Here is a 21,579-nt window from a genome sequence, read left to right on the forward strand (position 1 = left end):
TTGTGACTATATTGACCTTTTATTCTGTATGCACAAACATTAACATTTATATTATCTCCTCCATAGATTTGTTTAAGGTTTGTTAAGGGCTAGTCCACACGAGGAGATTTTGTTGCCGGGCGACTAATCGCCTGGTCTTTTGAGCGACTAACTCCCCGAACTGCCTTAGCGTTTTTCCCCATAGGCTACAATGAAAAGTCGCCTGCGCTAATGCACACGTGGCAATGCGTTTTCAATAGTCGCCCAAAGTCAGCTGCAGTGTATAAAAAGAACAGAGGCGCCAAAAGAATATAAACGAGTTTAAAAACTAAAACTTGGTAATCAGAGGAGGCAGTAGTGGACTTTGATAATATATTTTTTATATGAACACATTTATATGAGAACAGCCTATTCCAATGACGGACAAATGGTTATGTGTCAGAGTGTCAGAATAATAAAGTCTAATAACAAATGCCCCTATCATTCTGACTCAGCAATAACCACATGCCCAAGGCAGGAAAGGTGAAGGGATGGGTGATGTTCCCCCATTTATTTATTCTCTTATTAATGACACCCAGTGATGAGAGGTCACTTTGTAAGTTACTGACAGAACTCAGAGTGTCAGCAGATACTAGATGAGGCCCCTTTTTACAGAAGTGTTTTCTTCATTTGCTGATTCCTCCCTGTGTCTGCTTTTAACAGATAAAGAACTGCAAGGCTGAGGGACAGTTGTAAGCGGGAAACTATTTTCAGTGCAATATCTGTAGCTAAGAACATCAGTTCTCTTCCAACATTTTGGGAGGGTTCAAGTTATATAACGTTTGTATGTGTACTCCCATTTTAATCTATAAAAGCTTGTGAAAAGTGGAGTGTCTTTGGCAAAATGCTCGTGGGACACTTCGGTGTAACATGATCATTTTGCCAAGGCAAAACCATTAAAAATTCTTTGTTAAACTCAATAAACCTCATTTTATTTGAAATAGCCTTATCTCGATGTTTTGCCTTCCATATAACGAGGTCATAGCAATAAAATTATCAACAACTTACCTCCTCCAAGCAGACACAAAACGACTGTAATTAAGCAGTCAAAATTTATTAACGATCATCTGGCAGTAGTATACACACTTAGCGCTTCTGTGTATACTACTGCCAGATGCTGTAACTCCTATGTTTATTGCCTGAAGAAGCGGGTCTGAGCCCGTGAAACGCGTTGCACTGATTGGAGTTCGTTAATAAATTTTGACTGCTTAATTACAGTCGTTTTGTGTCTGCTTGGAGGAGGTAAGTCCACTACTGCCTCCTCTGATTACCAAGTTTTGATTTTTAAACTCGTTTATATCCATTTATTCTTTTGGCGCCTCTGTTCTTTTTATACAATACTAAGTCCACCCTGGGTGGAGGGTTGATACCCCTTTTCTATCTACAGAGAGCGACTTCTTAATCCTGAGTGGGGTCAGGACAATCTCCCCACCTGCCTTTAGGCTAAGGCCACATGGCGCGATTTCGCCGCGATTCTGCGCTGGGCGAGTTGCGAGTCGCTGCGGTTTTTAAGCCGAAATAGCTTTGTTAACTTTGGCGCTGGCGTCAATGCAAATCGCGGCGAAATCGCTGCGCTAATTCACACGCGGCGATTCTTTTTCTACTGTCGCCCGGAAACGCCCAGCGAGGCAACTTCGGGCGACAATAGAAAACGAATCGCCGCGTGTGAATTAGCGCAGCGATTTCGCCGCGATTTGCATTGACGCCAGCGCCAAAGTTAACAAAGCTATTTCGGCTTAAAAACCGCAGCGACTCGCAACTCGCCCAGCGCAGAATCGCGGCAAAATCGCGCCGTGTGGCCCTAGCCTTACAGTGGTTGCCTATTGGTAACCTTGGTTTGTGAGTATATGTTATCTACTCTTATTTCATTATCCCTTACCAATACATATTACACTATTGGGGCTCTTGGTGTTCCTTTTGTTTATTTCTTTGCAAAGTCAGCCGCAGGGTCTGCTTCCTCTGTAGTTACGCCCTGACAGAGATCATAGGATTTCATTAAAAAAAAAAAAAAAACCGTTCAAACTCTAAAGTCTGCTCTTGTGGCAATACCCTAAGGCCCAATATTTTGAAAAGTTTTTTTAAGATTGCTAAGTCTATATTCATCTATCATTGCAAAGAAGTGGGAGAAAAAATACAGCAAGTGCCATGGCTAAACTTTTTTCAGGTCCTGTAAAACACAGCTACAAATTAGATCATTTTTCTAACTGCAACAGACCAGTAAAAACTCACCAAAACCTAAACAGACCCTATCAATTAATGCGGCAAAGCAGGACGGAGGCTCTGAGTAAGGGAAAAGCGACCAATTATGAATTCCAGTACAGTCTCTGAATGTCTACAGCAGTCTCCAAGATGATAAGCACTACAGAATATGTTGGCACTTCATAAATATATGTTAGAAATAATATAATTGTTGACAGCAAACGTTTCCACATTTTACAGTGGTACTTAGTAGAACAAGGAAGAGTGAAAATAATTAAAGGGTAACGATCGCGAAAATGAAAGTTTCAATATAAGATTCGTCATACTGAAATAAGAAGTTTTCTAAATATCATCAATTAAAAATTCTGTACTGTTCTGAAATAATTGTAAGGCCAAAAGGCCTCAGAGGTAGTGAGGACCAAGGGAGGAGGTAGCAAAAGTCCAAGTTCGCGGTACAAATAGGGAGACGAGAGAATTGTCAAACAGGCAATAATATCAGTCCAGGCAGAAGAGGTTCGAAGTCGAAGAATCAGGCAAGAGGTCGGTACACAAAATAGGCAAGAATATCACAAGAACACACCCAGGAATTGCAAGCTAAAACCTATAATTGGGCATAGGTGAATTCCCAGAGCTCCTTAATATAGTCCCAGATTTGGCGCCAATTTGGACGCATCGGCGTCATAACGTGCGCGACCGACGCGCTGACGTGTGCGACTGACGCCGGCGCCAATTATTGACGCCGACGTCCATTCCGTCGCCGGCGACCAATCAGAGTGCGGGAAGAGGTAGTCATCATCCGGCTGCGTCCGTGAGGAACCAGGGAGCCGCCATCTTGGACGCCATCTTGTAAACTAATTTCGGACTCCATTACAGTACCCCCCTCCCTAGGGGGGCCTCAGGACCACCTGGGTTAGAAGGAAACTGCTGATGAAATTTTCGGACCAGGAGAGGAGCATGGACATCCGAACTTCTTATCCAGGAGCACTCCTCAGGGCCGAACCCCTTCCACTCAATGAGGTATTGCAGGGTACCCCTCGAAACCCGGGAATCCAGGATTCTTTTCACCTCAAATTCCTGATGACCGTCCACCATGACAGGAGCTGAGGAGGAAGAAGAAGAAGAAGTACCTGCAGGTTTGAGCAAGGAGACATGGAAGGCGTTTGGAATCCGCATTTCCGGGGGAAGTTGTAATCGGACCGCCACCGGATTGATGATCTCAGCGATGGAGAAGGGGCCAATAAACTTGGGACCAAGTTTAGGAGAGGGGACTTTTAGACGAATGTTCCGTGTAGACAGCCAAACCTTGTCACCGGGTGCGTACGGAGGGGAAGGAATTCTTCTCTGATCGGCGAATTTCTTCTGGACCAAGGAACTTTTCTCCAGATTGACGACAGTGGCGTGCCAGATGGCTGACATGTGGGCAGCTTGGTCATTGGCGGCAGGGACATTGGTGAGTAATAAGTCCTGAGGAAAAGCCAAAGGGTTAAGACCATACATACAAAAAAAAGGGGATTTTTCAGAAGAAACGTGTAAAGCATTGTTATGTGCGAATTCAGCCCACGGAAGTAGATCCGCCCAATCGTCTTGGCACAACGATACATGGCATCGAAGAAATTGTTCCAGGGCCTGGTTAACCCTCTCGGCTGCTCCATTAGACTGTGGATGGTAAGAAGAAGAAAATTGAAGAGAAACACCAAGGGCTTTACACAGGGACCTCCAAAACTTGATAACAAATTGAGAACCACGGTCAGAGACAATTTCAGCAGGGAAACCGTGGAGGCGAAAAATGTGTTTAATAAATAATGAAGAAAGTTCAGGAGCAGAGGGGAGTTTCCGAAGAGGAGTAAAATGTGCGACTTTACTGAATCTATCAGTTACCACCCAAATAACTGTATAACCAGAGGAGTTAGGGAGATCCACAATGAAGTCCATAGATAGATGAGTCCATGGGCGAGAAGGGATGGGTAACGGTAGGAGTAGCCCTTTAGGAGGGGAACATCCAGACTTAGATACAGCACACACAGAGCAAGAAGAAACAAAGTCTTTGACATCCTTTCTTAGGGAAGGCCACCATACAAGGCGAGACAGAAGTTCAGTGGTTTTTCTGATTCCAGGATGCCCGGCCTGTTTGGAGCTGTGGGACTGGACCAGAATGGAATGACGGAGTTCAGGAGGGACAAAAGCAACACCAGCAGGGGTTCCTACAGGAGCAGAGGATTGAACTGACAATAACTGGGAGGCCAAGGAAGGAAATAGAGCAGCGATGATCTTTGTAGGAGGTACAATGGATTCTGGTTCGACAGAAGAGATTTCTTCGAGAAGAAAGCTTCTGGAAAGAGCGTCCGCCTTCTTGTTTCTAGCACCAGGACGAAAAGTTAGAATGAAATTAAAATGAGAGAAGAATAGTGCCCACCTGGCCTGACGAGGGTTGAGGCGTTTGAGTGTCTGGATATACTCTAGATTTTTATGGTCCGTAAAGATGGTCACAGGGACGGAAGAGCCTTCCAGCAAATGTCTCCACTCCTCTAGGGCAAGTTTAACGGCCAGTAACTCACGATTTCCAACATCATAATTCTGTTCAGAAGAGGTGAATTTTTTCGAGAAGAAAGCGCAAGGATGTAGTTTTCCATCAGTAGACGCTCTTTGGGACAAAATTGCTCCAGCACCGACATCTGAGGCATCAACTTCAATGAAGAATGGCTGGCAAGGTTCAGGGTGTCTGAGAATGGGAGCAGAAGAAAAAGAAGCTTTAAGATTCTTGAATGCTTCCAAAGCTGAAGATGGCCAATGCTGAGGCTTACCCCCTTTTCGGATAAGAGAAAGAATGGGAGCAATTTTGGATGAGAACCCCTTGATAAATTGTCTATAATAGTTAGCGAAGCCAATAAATCTTTGGATAGCTTTGATACTGGTGGGGAGAGGCCCGTCCTGGATAGCGGAGATCTTGGCAGGATCCATTCTGAAACCCTGTTGAGAAATAATGTAACCAAGGAAAGAGATGGACGATACTTCAAAAGAACACTTCTCCAACTTGGCAAATAAGTTATTTCTCCGCAGACGGGAAAGGACTTCTTGGACTTGAAGACGGTGCTCAGCAAGGTTCCTGGAAAAAATAAGGATATCGTCCAAGTACACCACTACGTATTGGCCCAGTAAATCCCTGAAAATGTCATTTACGAATTCTTGGAAGACCGCGGGGGCGTTACAGAGGCCGAATGGCATTACAAGGTATTCATAATGCCCGTCGCGGGTGTTGAATGCGGTCTTCCATTCATCTCCCTCTCTGACCCGGATTAAATTATACGCCCCACGAAGATCCAACTTGGTGAAAAGACAAGCCCCTTTGAGTTGATCGAACAGTTCAGAGATGAGAGGAAGGGGATAACGGTTTTTAATAGTAATTTTGTTTAAACCTCTATAATCAATGCAGGGCCGCAAACCTCCATCTTTTTTCTCTACAAAGAAGAAGCCGGCTCCAGCTGGGGAAGAGGAAGGACGAATAAAGCCTCTTTGCAGATTCTCTTGAATGTACTCCTTCATGGCATGGGTCTCGGAAGGAGAAAGAGGGTAGGTGCGACCCCTGGGAGGCATGGTTCCAGGAAGGAGTTCGATGGGGCAATCATAGGGACGATGGGGAGGCAGGACTTCGGCAGACTTTTTATTGAAGACGTCAGAAAAGGCTTGATAAACAAAGGGCAAAGAAGAATTTGAAGACACAGATGAAACTTTAATGATGGATTTGGTGGGTAAACAATTTTGTTGGCAGAAAGAACTCCATCGGGAAATCTGAGACGAAGCCCAGTCTATTACTGGGTTATGAATATTCAACCAGGGTAAGCCAAGCACAACGGGAGTAGAAGGACAATCAATTAAAAGGAAGGACAGTCTTTCAAGATGCATGGTTCCCACAATAACAGAAAGTTCATCGGTGGAGTGGGAAATTGTAGCAGAAGACAATGGACGATCATCAATCGCCAATGCACGAAGGGGAACAGCCAGAGATCGCAGGGGAATGGAGTGGCTTTCAGCCAAGACTTTATCCATGAAATTCCCAGCTGCGCCGGAGTCAAGGATAGCTTCAGAAGAAATCGTCTGGGTTCCAAAACGAATCTGCACAGGAAGGAGGAAGCGTTGAGCAGAAGAATGGGGAGAAGGAGCAATTCCACCCAGGTAAGTCTCCCCAGTCTTACCTAGGTGTTGGCGTTTCCCGGCTTCACTGGGCACTCATAGGCGAAGTGGGATTTTCCACCACAATAGAGGCAAAGTCCAGCCGCCCTTCTCCGAAGCTTCTCCTGTTCGGTCAGACGGGCCCGTCCGATTTGCATAGGCTCTTCCGAAGGCAGGGAAGAAGAAGAGGAAGCCGCAGGAGTAGGAGAAGGCAAGGTGGAAGCCGGATTGGGAAGGAAGGGTCTTTGAAATCGAGGAGCCAGAGTAGGTTGGAACCTGTGGAATCTCTTGGTTGGGGAGCGCTCTCTGTCGAGTTCAGCTTGAAACTCCCTCTGCCGAGTATCTACCTTTATGGCCAAGGCGACTAGATCTTCCCAACGGGATGGAATTTCCCTGGACACCAGATCACTCTTTATGCGTATCGCCAGGCCGTTGTAAAAGGCAGCGTGATACCCGTCATTATTCCACGAAGTCTCTGCAACCAGGGTGCGGAATTCAATAGCGTACTCCGAGACAGGGCGAGTTCCCTGTTGAAGATGAAACAGGCGTGCAGAAGAAGCTGTGGCCCGACCTGGAGCATCAAAGACCACACGAAGTTCGTGAACGAAGGACCTGGCATTGTCGATAATAGGATCCTGCTTTTCCCATAGAGGTGAAGCCCACTCCAATGCCTTCCCTTGCAGGCGGGAGAATATGAAGCCCACCTTGGCACGTTCGGAAACGAATTGGCTGGGTGAGAGTGCAAAGTGGACCTCGCACTGATTAATAAACCCACGGCAGGCTGCAGGATCACCACTGTAGAGTGGGGGAGCCGGAATGCGGGGCTCGGAGACGTGGAGTGGAGCCACAGATACAGGTTCAGGATCAGCGGGTGTTAGAGCCGACAGCTTTGCCAGTATTGTTTCCAGAGCCTGACCAAAATGGGACTGCTGTACCTCATAGGACTGCATCCGGGAAGCCAGACCACGAAGCGCTCCACCGACATCAGGCGGCGCTGGATTTTCCTCCGAAGGGTCCATGGCCCAATTATAATGTAAGGCCAAAAGGCCTCAGAGGTAGTGAGGACCAAGGGAGGAGGTAGCAAAAGTCCAAGTTTGCGGTACAAATAGGGATGAGACGAGAGAATGGTCAAACAGGCAATATCAGTCCAGGCAGAAGAGGTTCGAAGTCGAAGAATTAGGCAAGAGGTCGGTACACAAAATAGGCAAGAATATCACAAGAACACACCCAGGAATAGCAAGCTAAAACCTATAATTGGGCATAGGTGAATTCCCAGAGCTCCTTAATATAGTCCCAGATTTGGCGCCAATTTGGACGCATCGGCGTCATAACGTGCGCGCGGACGCGCTGGCGTCAGCGACCGACGCGCTGACGTGTGCGACTGACGCCGGCGCCAATTATTGACGCCGACGTCCATTCCGTCGCCGGCGACCAATCAGAGTGCGGGAAGAGGTCATCATCCGGCTGCGTCCGTGAGGAACCAGGGAGCCGCCATCTTGGACGCCATCTTGTAAACTAATTTCGGACTCCATTACAATAATCAAGCTTATCTTCACTATTCCTCTCTCAGCATCTATTTCACTTCATTTTCTCTTCATGCAGGAGTTGGGTGTCAGATAATCATTGACAGTTAGATCCAATATATCTTATTGGGTGCTCGTTTTGCCTAGAAGATGTATTAAGCTCACTATATCAAAATCACCAGAAATCCTGTCTCTCTACATGCAGAATTTGTGTAAAAGGAAGTTATTTTGTTTGATTTCTTTTGTACTGGAATCAGTTATTTGAGTGAGCTCTAATTCATCTGCTAGGAAAGGAAGCCCCCCCCATAAGATATATTGGATATAACTGACAATGATTATCTGACACCCAACTGCTTCAAGAAGACAGACTGAAGAGAAACAGATGCTTAGAGAGGAATAGTGAAGATAAACTTTTTGAAGTTATCTATACTAGATATACCATGACCTGGGTGAATGAAAATCTTCATTGTCATGACTTCATTGTCATGACTTCATTGTCATGATAAACTTAATTGTTTCAGAAATGATGCAGAATATTTAACCGATTGTATATAGAAAGTTTCTTATTTCAGTACCTTGAAGCTTATAGAAAATTTTCATTTTTGCGATAGTTCCCCTTTAAGAAAAAGGTGCATAACATGAAATTGAAGTTCTCATATCTCATATCATCAATATAGTTAAAAAGAAATAGAACTGGAACCAAAATTTTTTTTTTTAATTCAGACATAATATCCGACCTATCACAAATATCTACTGACTTTATGCCTATCATGATACATATTATGTACATTTTAAAGTAGTACTGTCTACCATTCTCTGCATAGTGAGACAAAAATCCACTATATTATCTAACTTGTGGCTGAATTATATTAAATGGATGATGTTACAAATAGAAATCTGTGTTGAGACTGAGTGATTTGGAAGTCAATAAAGTCTATTGGAAGGCCATATCTGGCCCTCAAGTCTCCAGCTGAACAGCACTAGTTTTTTTATTCTATCAACTAAAACTTTAAGAAAATATTGCATTGTTTTGAAAAGCATTAGGTTGCAGCAATTACATTTTACAAAGCAAGTAGAAGAATGTGAGGTATTCAGACATTACAGTAAGGATAAGCTGCAGGACAGGCATTGTGAGAGGCCAGTGCAATGGAGAAATCATATGAAGGGCTTCGAACAACCAGGGAGCAAGAATGCGATTTACTTTTTTAAAAACATTTATTAGTGTCAGAAAAGAAGTATCTTAAGGGACAAAAATTCTACATAGTAAAGGACAAAAAGGTAAATCGCTAAATCTCTGCTGACATTTTTTAAAACACAGTCAAATGGCTACCTCAGTGTTTGCATAATGTAAATATAGTATTGTACAACTATTGCTGGCTCTCTAATTCCTGCAGAACATCTCACAACATTATGACATGTAAAGGTGACCATACATGGGCTAATAAAAAAAACTGCAGACGGACAAAGTTGGCAGCTTATTGGCCTTTGTATGGGGTCCTCAGATGTGCCTATTTGATAAATGTCTGGCCAAAAAATTAGGCAGCTTTGAAATCCCAATAGGGTAAGGATCGCATCGGCTCTCTGATATGGTCCTTATCCAAATGGCCTATATCCCGGTCATTGTGAGCTCATTGTTTGGCCAGAGGGCCCAAAGACTGGATCAACCCAATATTGTTCTATTGCGAAAATCAAATTGTACAGACGGAAAGTCGTTTACCACTTGAGGGTGCCAAATGTTAGGCACCCCCAAGTGAATGTATTTACTTGAAACCCCGGGCCGGTGCTCCTATCAGCAAAAACTGCACCCGGGTTATTCTAGTGAGCACCGCAGAGCAATCCTCTTCCAGCTTCTTCTCGCGGCTGCGCATGCACATTAGAGTGAAAAGCCGATATTTAACTAAAAAGTCAGCTTTTTCATTCTACTGCGCATGCTTCTGCCCCGGGAAATTTGAAGAAAGAAGAAGCCGGAAGAGAAGCGATCGATGGTGCTCGCTGCTCGGGCATTTTTCTGCTGATAGGAGCACTGGCCCGGGGTTTCAGGTAAGTAAATACATTCACTTGGGGGTGTCTAACATTTGGCACCTCCAAGTGGTAAACATCTTTCCTTCTCCTTAGTAAAAATAAACCCTAAAAGTGAACATGACTAGAAATGCAATATTTTATACATTGAATTTATTGAAATAACCAAAACTGGGTCAGCATCTCTATAGTAGTAATCATCCAGGCCTTCAAAGTTGTCACAGGAGTTTCTTATCTTGGATAGTCTGTGACACTAACTCAGAAGCTACGCTTAGGGGGTTCGTCGCAAATCATTAAGCAGAAATTGAGGTTTGTTTGTAATATAAGCTGATGCTAATAAAGTTGGTTTCTAAGTTGGCATGTACCAATAACCAGACTTATTTACTAATCAGCCTTATATTGTGAGAGAGTACGTGCAGAGATTTAGCAGAAAAGAAAATGGGGAGCTACAGAACCATCTTTACAGACTTGGGGGAAATGTAATAGAATTCCAAACATATTTGCAAATAAAAAAATGCACTTTTTTATATTAACACGTCTCCGTGGATATTTTGAGAAGTACATTCTTTTTCCACCACTTAATTGATCTTCTTATACAGAACCAATGTCACTTGGGACAGCTCAGCTGACACCTGTCGATCTCTAAAGAGAATGAAACTTGTCGCTAGAATGACAAAAGTGTCTCACCCACTCCCATGCTGAACAAAAATAAGTGAAATCAATGGAGCTCCTGGGGCTTTATATATTAATCTGCTAAAACAGAGAAAAGGTCAAGAAATATAAAATAAAGGTGTCACTTTAATCCAGTTCTGAAAACCACTTAACCCATCCGTAAAGACTTTGAATTACCCTGCTATTAGGTGGCTCCTTGGGGAAAGAATGAATTAAAAAAAAAAAAAATCAACATGGACCACTTGAAATCCAAGGGAATTGGACAGTTCAAAGAGGATTTATTCCTGGATCAATCTAATATCCAGAGTTACTTACATCTAAGCCAGCACGGGGGGGGGGGGGGGAAGCAGTTTATTCTTTATAAGACATATGGAAAAAGATGATGCTATTTCCAGAGTCTGTAATCAAACTGGGTGCAAAAAATTATGAAAAGAACAGCTGTAGCTTCATTGCTAAACTAAATAAGCACCGATGCTTAAAAAAAGACATATTGGTCCTGAGTAATATGCATTCCCAGAGCAACCATATCAACAATTATAATACATATTCTTAATGCTGCAAATCTGATTATAGCATTACATTTAAAACATTTAGGGGTATATTTATCAAAGAGTGAAGTTAAAGATCGCTACAGTCTGCTAGAATGAAAAATTCTGCCACTCTTCATTCATTTCTATGGGATTTTGAAAGGTGTATTTATCAAAGGATGAACTTTCATCCATTAATAAATACTCTTAAAAATCCCATAGAAATGAATGGAGAGTGGCGGAATTTCACTCTAGAGGACTGTGTGATCTCTAACTTCACTCTTTGACAAATATACCACTTAGAGTCTTTAAAGAGGTGAACCACTTTTCGGTTCAGGTGACCAGAAAAAATGGTGTCAAACCCTAATACCCTAATCAGGGTATGTAAAATTGAGGTTTCACTGTATTCACGTACTGGCCAGTCAACCTATAACCTGTGCATTTTCTAGAAGCATATACTTTAACCAAGTTTGGTAGAAAATGGACGTATTGGATTATGACCCATTACTGCAATCACATGATTCCAACTCACAGGCAATTCTGATTTGACAGTGTTGCCATGTGCAAAGAAATTACTTTTAAAAGTTTTCTAAAGACCAACAGAGTTAAAACGAGTCCAGAGACTGCATAGCTGGGATTATTTACAGCACTATAATGCTCTAGGCCAGGGGTCCCCAACCTTTTTTACTCGTGAGCCACATTTAAATGTAAAAAAGAGTTGGGGAGCAACATAAGCATAAAAAAGTCCACGGGAATGTCAAATAAGGGCTGTTATTGTCTGTTTGATAGACCCTAAATGGACTGGTAGCCCACAGGAGACTCTCTTTGGCAGGACACCTGCTTTTTATGCAACCAAACAAGCCTGGAATTCAAAAATAAGCACCTGCTTTGAGGCCACTGGGAGCAACATCCAAGGGGTTGGAGAGCAACATGTTGCTCGCGAGCTACTGGTTGGGGACCACTGCTCTAGGCCAATAAAGCCTAACTAACATATGGATCAGTACCCAAAATTAAGTTGTCATGTGGTTTTAAGTGGGTCTCTGTTATCCCAGTTGCTGCAATAGTAGATAGTGGTATTGAATGTTTTGCTAGAATCCTTCAACTCTCCTTCTACTGTGCTTTAGCTTCTCTCTGCAGGCATTTATTTTCTCGGCAGGCAGAGAGAAGCCAATGTACTCCCATATGCTTTTTCATGCCTTTGCACTGAAAGGCATAGGGGTAGATTTATCAAAGAGTGAAGTTAGAGATCACCACTGTCCTCAGAGTGACATACCGCCTCTCTCCATTCATTTCTATGCGATTTTAAAAGGCGTATTTATCAAACGGTGAACTTTCACTCCCAATCATCACCCAATACTCTTTTTCACATACGAATCGTGGTTTTAAATTCTAAATTGTGAGTTTTGACCAAAAAAAAAAAATTAATTTTTTTCTGAAAACCTTAGTAAATCTGCCCCTTAGTGTCCCATTGTACCCTGTCTGTCCTGTATATTAATACAATTATAAATGCATAATTAATTCTAAACCAATTCTTAGACCATGAAACTCAAGACTTAAATTATGGGCCCGCCAAGAAAAAGGTTTACAAACCCTGCTGTAGTTTGGCATGTCTTGTCCACTTAAAGTGGAACTGAACGCTAAAAATGAATATGGCTAAAAATGCCATATTTAATACACTGAACGTATTGCACCAGCCTCAAGTTTCAGCTTGTCAATAGCAGCAATGATCCAGGACTTCAAACTTATCACAGGGGGTCACCATCTTGGAAAGTGTCTGTGACACTCACATGCTCAGTGGGCTCGGAGCAGCTGTTGAGAAGCTAAGCTTAGGGGTCATCACAAATTATTGCCTGTAATATAAAATGATGCTACAAGGCTGATTATTCAATGCTGATGCTAATTGCACTGGTTTCTGTGCTGCCATGTAGTAATTATCTGTATTAATTACTAATCAGCCTTATATTGTAACATTTATATTCTATGTGTACTGTATATTGTGACATTTCTATTCTATATGTACTGTATATTGTGAGTGGATCCCTAAGCTCAATAAGTGACAGCAGCACAGAGCATGTGCAGTGAATCAGCAGAAAAGAAGATGGGGAGCTACTGGGGCCTCTTTGGAGAAACAGATCTTCCCTGCTAAAGTGCTGTGGTTGCCTTGGGCTGGTACAGAAGTCCAACACATATTGTACAACATTTCTAGCTACTTCTTTATTTAAGCTTTAGTTGTCCTTTAAGTCTCCTTGGCATTCACTTGTCTGTCAGCAGAGACAAAAAAGATGAATGGCATCCATGGGACTAAATCCCAAAGTCTCATTTTACACTGGACAAGAACATACACAACATGATTTCCTTAAGGCCACCAACAACCACGAGAAGGTGCTCAAAATGTGAGCAGCTGTACAGTAATAAAAGTATATGAGAAGTCACCTTGGAGTTCCAACCCCCTATAGGGTCATGGAACTTGTTTGTGACTGCTAATATTGTCCACATTTATAATTGTAATGCATAGAATGTGAGACAACTAGTTCATAGGACCTTGAACGACTTCTACCTGCTGACTGGGTTCTTGCACAATTAAAACAAATAATAGTGTCAGGTGTTCCTGTGGCGCAGTGTAGAACAGCTAAAAGGCTAAAGGTACACTGTAATTCACAAGCAGGACAGTCCTTATGTATAGTAACGCCTAAGTATTTGAATGTCTCTACTCTTTGTAACCCATATAGTTGTGCAGGGGCGTGTGGAGGAAAAGAGTCTATTGCAAAGAGCACTGATTTTGACCAATTAATTTTTAGCCCTGAGTATTTGGTATGATTAGTTATCACCTCCAGTTCTAGCGCTAGGGCTCTGTCAGGATTTGTCAGATATAATAATGTATCATCTGCATACAGATTCAGATCAGTTCTTTTTTGGGTCCTATTTGTAGTCCCTCAGCATCTAAGGAGCACTTAATTCGGCATGCCATGGGTTCCATTGCTATTGTGAAAAGGAGGGGTGACAAAAGACACCCCTGCCTTGTCCCTCAAATGAATCTGAAATGCCTCAGATATTTTAGTGTTGGTTTTCACTTAAGCCACTAGCAGGTAATTACAGTTCTTTAACCCATTTAACAAAACTAGGATGTATTCCAACCTGCTTCATAGTAGCCCAGGGATATTCCCACTCCACCGAATCAAAGGTTTTTTCATTGTCTAGGGAGGCGATTACCTTGATTGTCAAGATTTATAGCTAAATTTGTAAACAGCCTTCTTATATTAACGTCCATGGAGTTATATAATTTTCTTAAGGCAAGAAGATAAAAAATTTACGGAAAGATCCGTTATCCAGAAAACCCCAGGTCCGGAGCATTCTGGATAACAGGTCCCATACCTGTACAGGGTTTCATAATGGGACCGAAAACAAAGTCCAAGATTGGATTTAATGAACTATTTGGCATATAATAAATGGTCCTTTTACAAGTATTGTCCACTGCATAGAATACATGTGACTGCATTAAAGGACAAGGAAATTGAGGGGTGCCAAAATGTTTGAATTACACATGTACTAGCAAACAATCAAGTCTGGTTTATAGGAAGCAGGCCTGCAATGGATATTGTAGAGGTGAGAGTGCCCTGATTGTACAGACAAATCAATATTCTCATCCTGCAATAGAAATAGATCTAAATCACAAGAAGGCCCAGACTGACTGATCTGGATAGTTTTGCAAATGGCATAGCTTATGCTGTAACTTGATACAGACTAGGGATGCACCGATTCCAGGATTTTCAGCAGATTCGGATTCAGCCGGATCCTTCTGCCCGGACGAACCGAATCCTAATATGCGTATGAAATTGCAAATTAGGGGCGGGGAGGGAAATTGCGTGACTTTTTGTCACAAAACAAGGAAGTAAAAAATGTTTTCCCCTTGTCAGACCTAATTTGAATATGCAAATTAGGATTCGGTTGGGTATGCAGGCAATTCTTTCGCAAAGGATTCGGGGGTTCGGCCGAATCCAAAATAGTGGATTTGGTGCATCCCTACTACAGATGCATGCTTTATATTGGAACTGTATGTGGGCTTATTTGGACTTTTTGAAATCCCAGAGTGTATTTTTAATCTCAGCCTGGACACAAACTAAAAGTTTTACCATTTCAAATGACTCGCATAAAAAAAAAAAACAACAGTTCCTTTACATTATTTTAGGTCTTCTGTGCATACTGGCTCATTCGCTTTCTCAGCATCAGTCACTAGAAGAGGCCTGCTAACTCAGCCATTGTTTTAAGTATTGTACCTGGGAGTAGCAAAAGTTATTCATTCAGCTCAATAGATTAACTGGAAATTTCCAGACCTGGTTGAGCATTCAAGCCTCAGTCTGAAACCTGCTGTTGTCATTTTGTTCAAGTTTTTTTTTTTTTTTGGATGACCAGTTTCTTGCGTAAACCACTACAGGTATGGGATCTGGGGATTTCTGGACAAGAGACCATTCTGTAATTTGGATCAACAAACCTTTAGGCTACTAAACAACACTTAAAACCACAGTGAAATTGTTTTTGCCACCAATGATTTATGCCCATTTATTTATACTGTTTTATTAATACAGAGAAAAAATGAATCATTTAAAATATAATTGTTTAATTATAATTGTTTGCTTTAGGGATGCACCGAATCCAGGATTCTGCCTTTTTCAGCAAGATTCGGATTGTGACTTTTTGTCACAAAACAAAGAAGTAAAAATGTTTTCCTCTTTCCACCCCTAATTTGCATATGCAAATTAGGATTCAGTTCGGTATATGGCCGAATCTTTCGCGAAGGATTCGGGGGTTCGGCCGAATCCTAAATAGTGTATTCGGTGCATCCCTAGTTTGCTTAAAGGAAGAGGAAAGTTAAACTAAAGAAGTAGGCTAGAAATTATGTTTTGTGCTTCTGTACCAGCCAAGCAATCACAGCACTTTAGCAGTAAAGATCTGTGTCTCCAAAGATGCCCCAGTAGCTCCCAATCTTCTTTTCTGATGATTCACTGCACATGCTCTGTGCTAATGTCACTTACTGAGCTTAGGGACCGAAACAAAATATACAGAACACATAGAATAGAAATGCCACAGTATAAGGCTGATTACCATAGTAATTGATTAGAAACCAGTGCAATTAGCATCAGAACTTAATAATCAGCCATGTAGCATCAGTTTATATAACAGGCCAACCTTGTTTTCTGTTTGATAATTAGTGACGACCCCTAAGCTTAGCTTCTCAACAGCTGCTCAAAGCCTACTGAGCATGTGAGTGTCGCAGACACTTTCCAAGATGGTGACCCCCTGTGACAAGTTTGATGTCCTGGATCATTGCTGCTATTGACAAGCTGAAACTTTAGGCTGGTGCAATAAGTTCATTATATAAAACATGGCCAAACATTTTTAGGGTTTAGTTCTCCTTTAAATAGGACCCTATAGCAAATGGAATTATTACAGGGCTGTCTTGGCAACACCAACACTACAGGTTAGCGCCAACGGTTGCTTTAGCTTTGACACTATTCTCCTTAAAACTTGAAAAAGAATATATATATATATATATATATATATATATATATATCAATGTATATAAAATAAATATAATCAAGGGGTCAGTGATAAAGTATATAAAGTGCACCTATTAATTATACATTTCCACCGATAAATCTCTTTGGTCATAGGTCATTGCATGCATCATTTAATTACAAGTGTATATCACTAAAAGCCTACAGATAATATAATACCAATGCTGATCAAGATGAAGTATGAAGACAAAAAGAAAACAGAATCAGATGACTGGTCAGAGCCTTAAATAACAGTAGCAAGTAAAAGTCAGACAAACAAACGCAATTAGATAATGTTAACCTTGAGGGTAATTAGCCACAGAACACTGAGCAGAGCTAGGTTTCATTGCAAATCATTTCAGCCTATTCCTTATTATCCAGATATAACATAATAATGATCACAAAGAACTTGACAGCCATACAGACAACTGATGAGTCAGATGCAAATTAGTCGCCCTTTACAGACAGAGAGGAAACGGGGCCACTTAGCAGCTTATCTGCTTACTGTCAAAATCAGAAGCTATAAAACTAGTATAAATGAAGCAGAAGATGGGGGGGTGGAAAGTGCATGGGTTGTAATTTGTGGCATGAGTAAAACACTACTCTGTCTCTGGAGAACAATATCAAACAAAGATATCAAGCTGCCCTTTACAAATGCAGAAATATACAGAGGTTGGAGGGTATCCTGCAAATGTTACAGCACACTCCATTGTTTCCTGTAGAGCATGTGCTCAACTACAACTCTCCTTATTATTATTATTATTATACAGTGAGAGAGGTTGATTACAGAAGGGGTGTGCAGAGATGTAAAGGTAGGATGCATCTCTGATTAGCAAACAGAAGTAGCCAAACGATCCTGCACTTATAACTAGGGATGCACCGAATCCAGGATTCTGTTCGGGATTCGGCCTTTTTCAGCAGGATTTGGATTCAGCCGAATCATTTTGTTCTGCAGAACCGAATCCTAATTTGCATATTTTAGGGAGGGAGATTGCGTGACTTTTTGTTACAAAACAAGGAAGTAAAAAATGTTTTCCCCTTCCCACACCTAATTTGCATATGCAAATTAGGATTCGGAATTCGGTGGAATCTTTCGCGAAGGATTCGGGGGTTCAACCGAATCCAAAATAGTGGATTCGGCGCATCCCTACCTATAACAAGAGAAGTCAATCTTATCGATCAACAACATGCAGAAGGCCATATGATCTGATAACTATACTCTGTAATAATGGCAGCCCCTAGGCTGCTAGTAACCAGACTTTAGAGAAAAGTCTTCCAGGTATTTTTAAAGGGGTTGTTCCCCTTTGAGTTAACTTTTAGTATGATGCAGAGGATGCGATATTCTGGGTTTCATTTTTTGTTATTTGTGTTTTTTGAGTTATTTAGCATTTTATTCAGTATCTCTACAGTTTGGCAATTTCAGCCATCTGGTTGCTGGGGTCTAAATTACCCTAGCAACCATGCATTGATTTGAATAAGAGACTGGAATATGAATAGGAGAGGCCTGAATAGAAAGATAAGCAAGACAATGTAGCGATAACAATACATTTGTAGCCTTACAGCATTTGTTTTTACACGGGGTCAGTGACCCCTGTTTGAAAAGTGGAAAAAAGTCAGAAGAAAAAAGCAAAAAAAACGATCAAAAATAAATAATGAAGTCCAATTGAAAAGTTGCAAAGAATGGGCCATTTTATAATATACTAAAAGTTAAAGGGATCCTGTCATCGGAAAACATGTTTTTTTCAAAACGCAAAAGTGCTGCTCCAGCAGAATTCTACACTGAAATCCATTTCTCAAAAGAACAAACAGATTTTTTTAAAAAATCTGACATGGGGCTAGACATTTTGTCAATTTCCCAGCTGCCCCTGGTCATGTGACTTGTGCCTGCACTTTAGGAGAGAAATGCTTTCTGGCAGGCTGCTGTTTTTCCTTCTCAATGTAACTGAATGTATCTTAGATCTACCAGGCAGCTGTTATCTTGTGTTAGGGAGCTGTTATCTGGTTACCTTCCCATTGTTCTTTTGTTTGGCTGCTGGGGTGGAAAGAGAGGGAGTTGATATCACTCCAACTTGCAGTACAGCAGTAAAGAGTGATTTTAGTTTATCAGAGCACAAGTCACATGACTTGGGGCAGCTGGGAAATTGACAATATGTCTAGCCCCATGTCAAAATTTAAAATTGAATATAAAAAAATCTGTTTGCTCTTTTGAGAAATGGATTTCAGTGCAGGATTCTGCTGGAGCAGCACTATTAACTGATTCATTTTGATTTTTTTCCCATGACAGTATCCCTTTCACTTAAAGGTCAACCACCTCTTTAAACTGCATCCCGCTGCCCATGCACCTGTCAGTGGATACAAGGAATGGCAGTTCAGCTGCCTAATCTTTCCTAAAACCTAAACACACTGACACAGGATGAAACCTGATGCCTGGCTGAACAAATGAATAAATAAATGAAGGAATAAATGAAGGAATAAATGAAGGAATAAATGAAGGAATAAATGAAGGAATAAATGAAGGAATAAATGAAGGAATACAGTTAAAGGGGTGGTTAACCTTTGAGGTAACTTTTAGTTTGACATAGAGTGGGATATTTTGAGATGATTTGCAATTTGTTTTCACTTTTTATTATTGAAGGTTTTTGAGTTATTTAGCTTTTTATTCAGTAGCTCGTCAATTTGCATTTTAAGCAATCTGGTAACTAGGGCCCGAATTCCCCTAGCAACCATGCAGTGATTTGAATGAGAGACTGGAATATAAATAGGAGAGAGTCTGAATAGAAGGATCAGTAATAAAAAGTAGCAATAACAATACATTTGTAGCCTTGCAGAGCATTCGTTTTTTAGAAGGGGACAGCGACGCCCATTTAAAAGCTGCAAATCAGAAGAAAAAGACCAATAACTATAAAACTATAAAAATTAAATAATGAAAACGAATTGAAAAGTTGCTTAGAATTTGTCGTTCTATAACATACTAAAAGTTACTTTAAAGGTGAACCACCCCTTTAAACAGAGGTGCACCTGCAGCCCCAGCACTCAGCAGAAGTGACAGCTCTAGCAGACACAACACAAGAGAGCTGCACATTGGACAATATTATCCAGTTTGATAATAGAATTCCCTATACATTATTAGCTGACCCAGTTTTACAAGGACAGCCGGTAGGTCACAGGCTCTGTATCCTCATACATTGAATACACTGAATAGTGTCACTATATAGAATGCAACCGCACCCTATCATTACTGTCTGCAGGCGGGCGGCATCTGAATTCCGGCTCCTAATCACTTACACACATACCTTGGCAGCCATGCTGGGCAGAACTCACACACTTCCCATCAAAACGTTACCCTACGACGTCCCTGCGCAGTACACACCGATCAGGCGCACGCCTGTTGTTCATTGGCTACATCTGACCCCGCCCCAATACTGTCACGTGATTGCAGCGTCCTTGGGTTGTGTGGATTCAGTGCACGAATGCTCTGACCTGTTTCCTCCAGTAATAATGTCGCACTGGATTTGGATGCCTAAACCTCCACGGCGGGGATGGGCTTGGGATTCTTATCTTGCAGAAGGGACACGGGGTTGTTCGTTGCCTAAGGGCTGTGTTGACCTCAGTGCTAGTACTCGCTCTGCCTTAGCTATGTATTTCAGTAATAAATGAAAGGCATACGGAACGCATTTTAGGACATTCTGCAGCGAAATACCTGTCCTGCTGCATGTGATGTCCTATGCCTTCAGAATGGCGCTGTTACCGTCACTAATCGTCCAAATCTGCAGTCACACCTCCGTCCTCTACTCTCCCTTCTCAGCCGTCAGTCATGTTAACTCAGCCCTCCATCCTTCGCCCTCAGTCTAACGCCCTCAGTCCTCTTCCCTCCACCCTCTTTCATTGGTTTTGCTACCTGTCTTTATAAATATCTCCAAGACTTCTCTGCTCTTTGTGCCTCTTCTCTGGTGCCTTGGCTGTCTGGCCTACCATTATTATGAAGTTTTTATAAAGATTTGGGGTTCCGATTTAGAGGGAAATTTACTAAAGGGCGAAATGGCTAACGCTGGCGAAAATTTGCCAGCGTGACGTCATTTCGGCACTTCGCCGATTTACTAACGGTAGCTGGCATAATTTCGCCAAGGAGATAGAATCTGGCGCAACTTCGCCCTCTAACGCCCTCTAATTTTCAGTAGTGTTACTACGCAAATTCATTTTTATTTTACTGACCGTTACCTCTATCGCCAGACTTGCCTTCGCCACCTCAGACCAGGTGAAGTGTAATAGAGTAGATAGGACTTCCTCAAAAAATAGTTGAAAATTTTTCTAAGTCCCAAAAAATGCTGCCGTTTTTTCCTATTTAAAGGGTGATAGACTGAAAAAGATTGTACATTTTTTTGGGGTACCCTCTTTCCCCCCTACATTTGCTAACATATGGCACCTAAACTATACTGTGGACACATGTGTAGGGCAATTACAATAGCAACTTTATATAATTTTATTAAGGTTCCCTGGCCTTGTATAGTGTAATGTATTTGCTGCAGCATACACGTCCATTGTACTTTAACTGCACTCTGTATGCTAATTAGCCAACACCAGCACAACTTCGAACTGCTGAGTGTAATTTCGCCCGCGTTCGTTACCCTGTGCGCAAATTAGAATCTACGTGAATTAGCGTTGTCCAGGCAAATTTAGTGAATTTGCCCCTAAGTGCTTACCTCATGTGGATTGTGGGGAACAGGAACAGGTTGAGTTTTTGTTAGCCCATATATATGTTATTGATTTGTGAAGTCACTGATGGAAAATCCGGGTGTTATCAAATGTTGCTTTAGTTGGGATAAACTTTAATTCTAAATGAAGCCTGTGAGTGATTGTAGATCTTGCTGCAGTTTTCACTGGTGCAGTATTTCACCTTAAAGG

General features: G+C 41.8%; 1 protein-coding gene across 1 annotated transcript in view; it reads right to left on the reverse strand.

The window, feature by feature from the left end:
- slc25a13.S (solute carrier family 25 member 13 S homeolog) overlaps positions 1-20,184 on the reverse strand; it is a 97,001-nt gene extending 76,817 nt beyond the window's left edge. The window contains exon 1 of the mRNA XM_018269193.2: positions 19,971-20,184. Coding sequence (XP_018124682.1) covers positions 19,971-19,982 — 12 coding nt within the window. The 5' untranslated portion in view covers positions 19,983-20,184. The remainder of the gene's footprint in view (positions 1-19,970) is intronic.
- Between the last annotated feature and the right edge of the window lie 1,395 nt (positions 20,185-21,579).

This window comes from Xenopus laevis, chromosome 6S (assembly GCF_017654675.1).
Source record: "Xenopus laevis strain J_2021 chromosome 6S, Xenopus_laevis_v10.1, whole genome shotgun sequence".
NCBI classification, from domain to species: Eukaryota; Metazoa; Chordata; class Amphibia; order Anura; family Pipidae; genus Xenopus; species Xenopus laevis.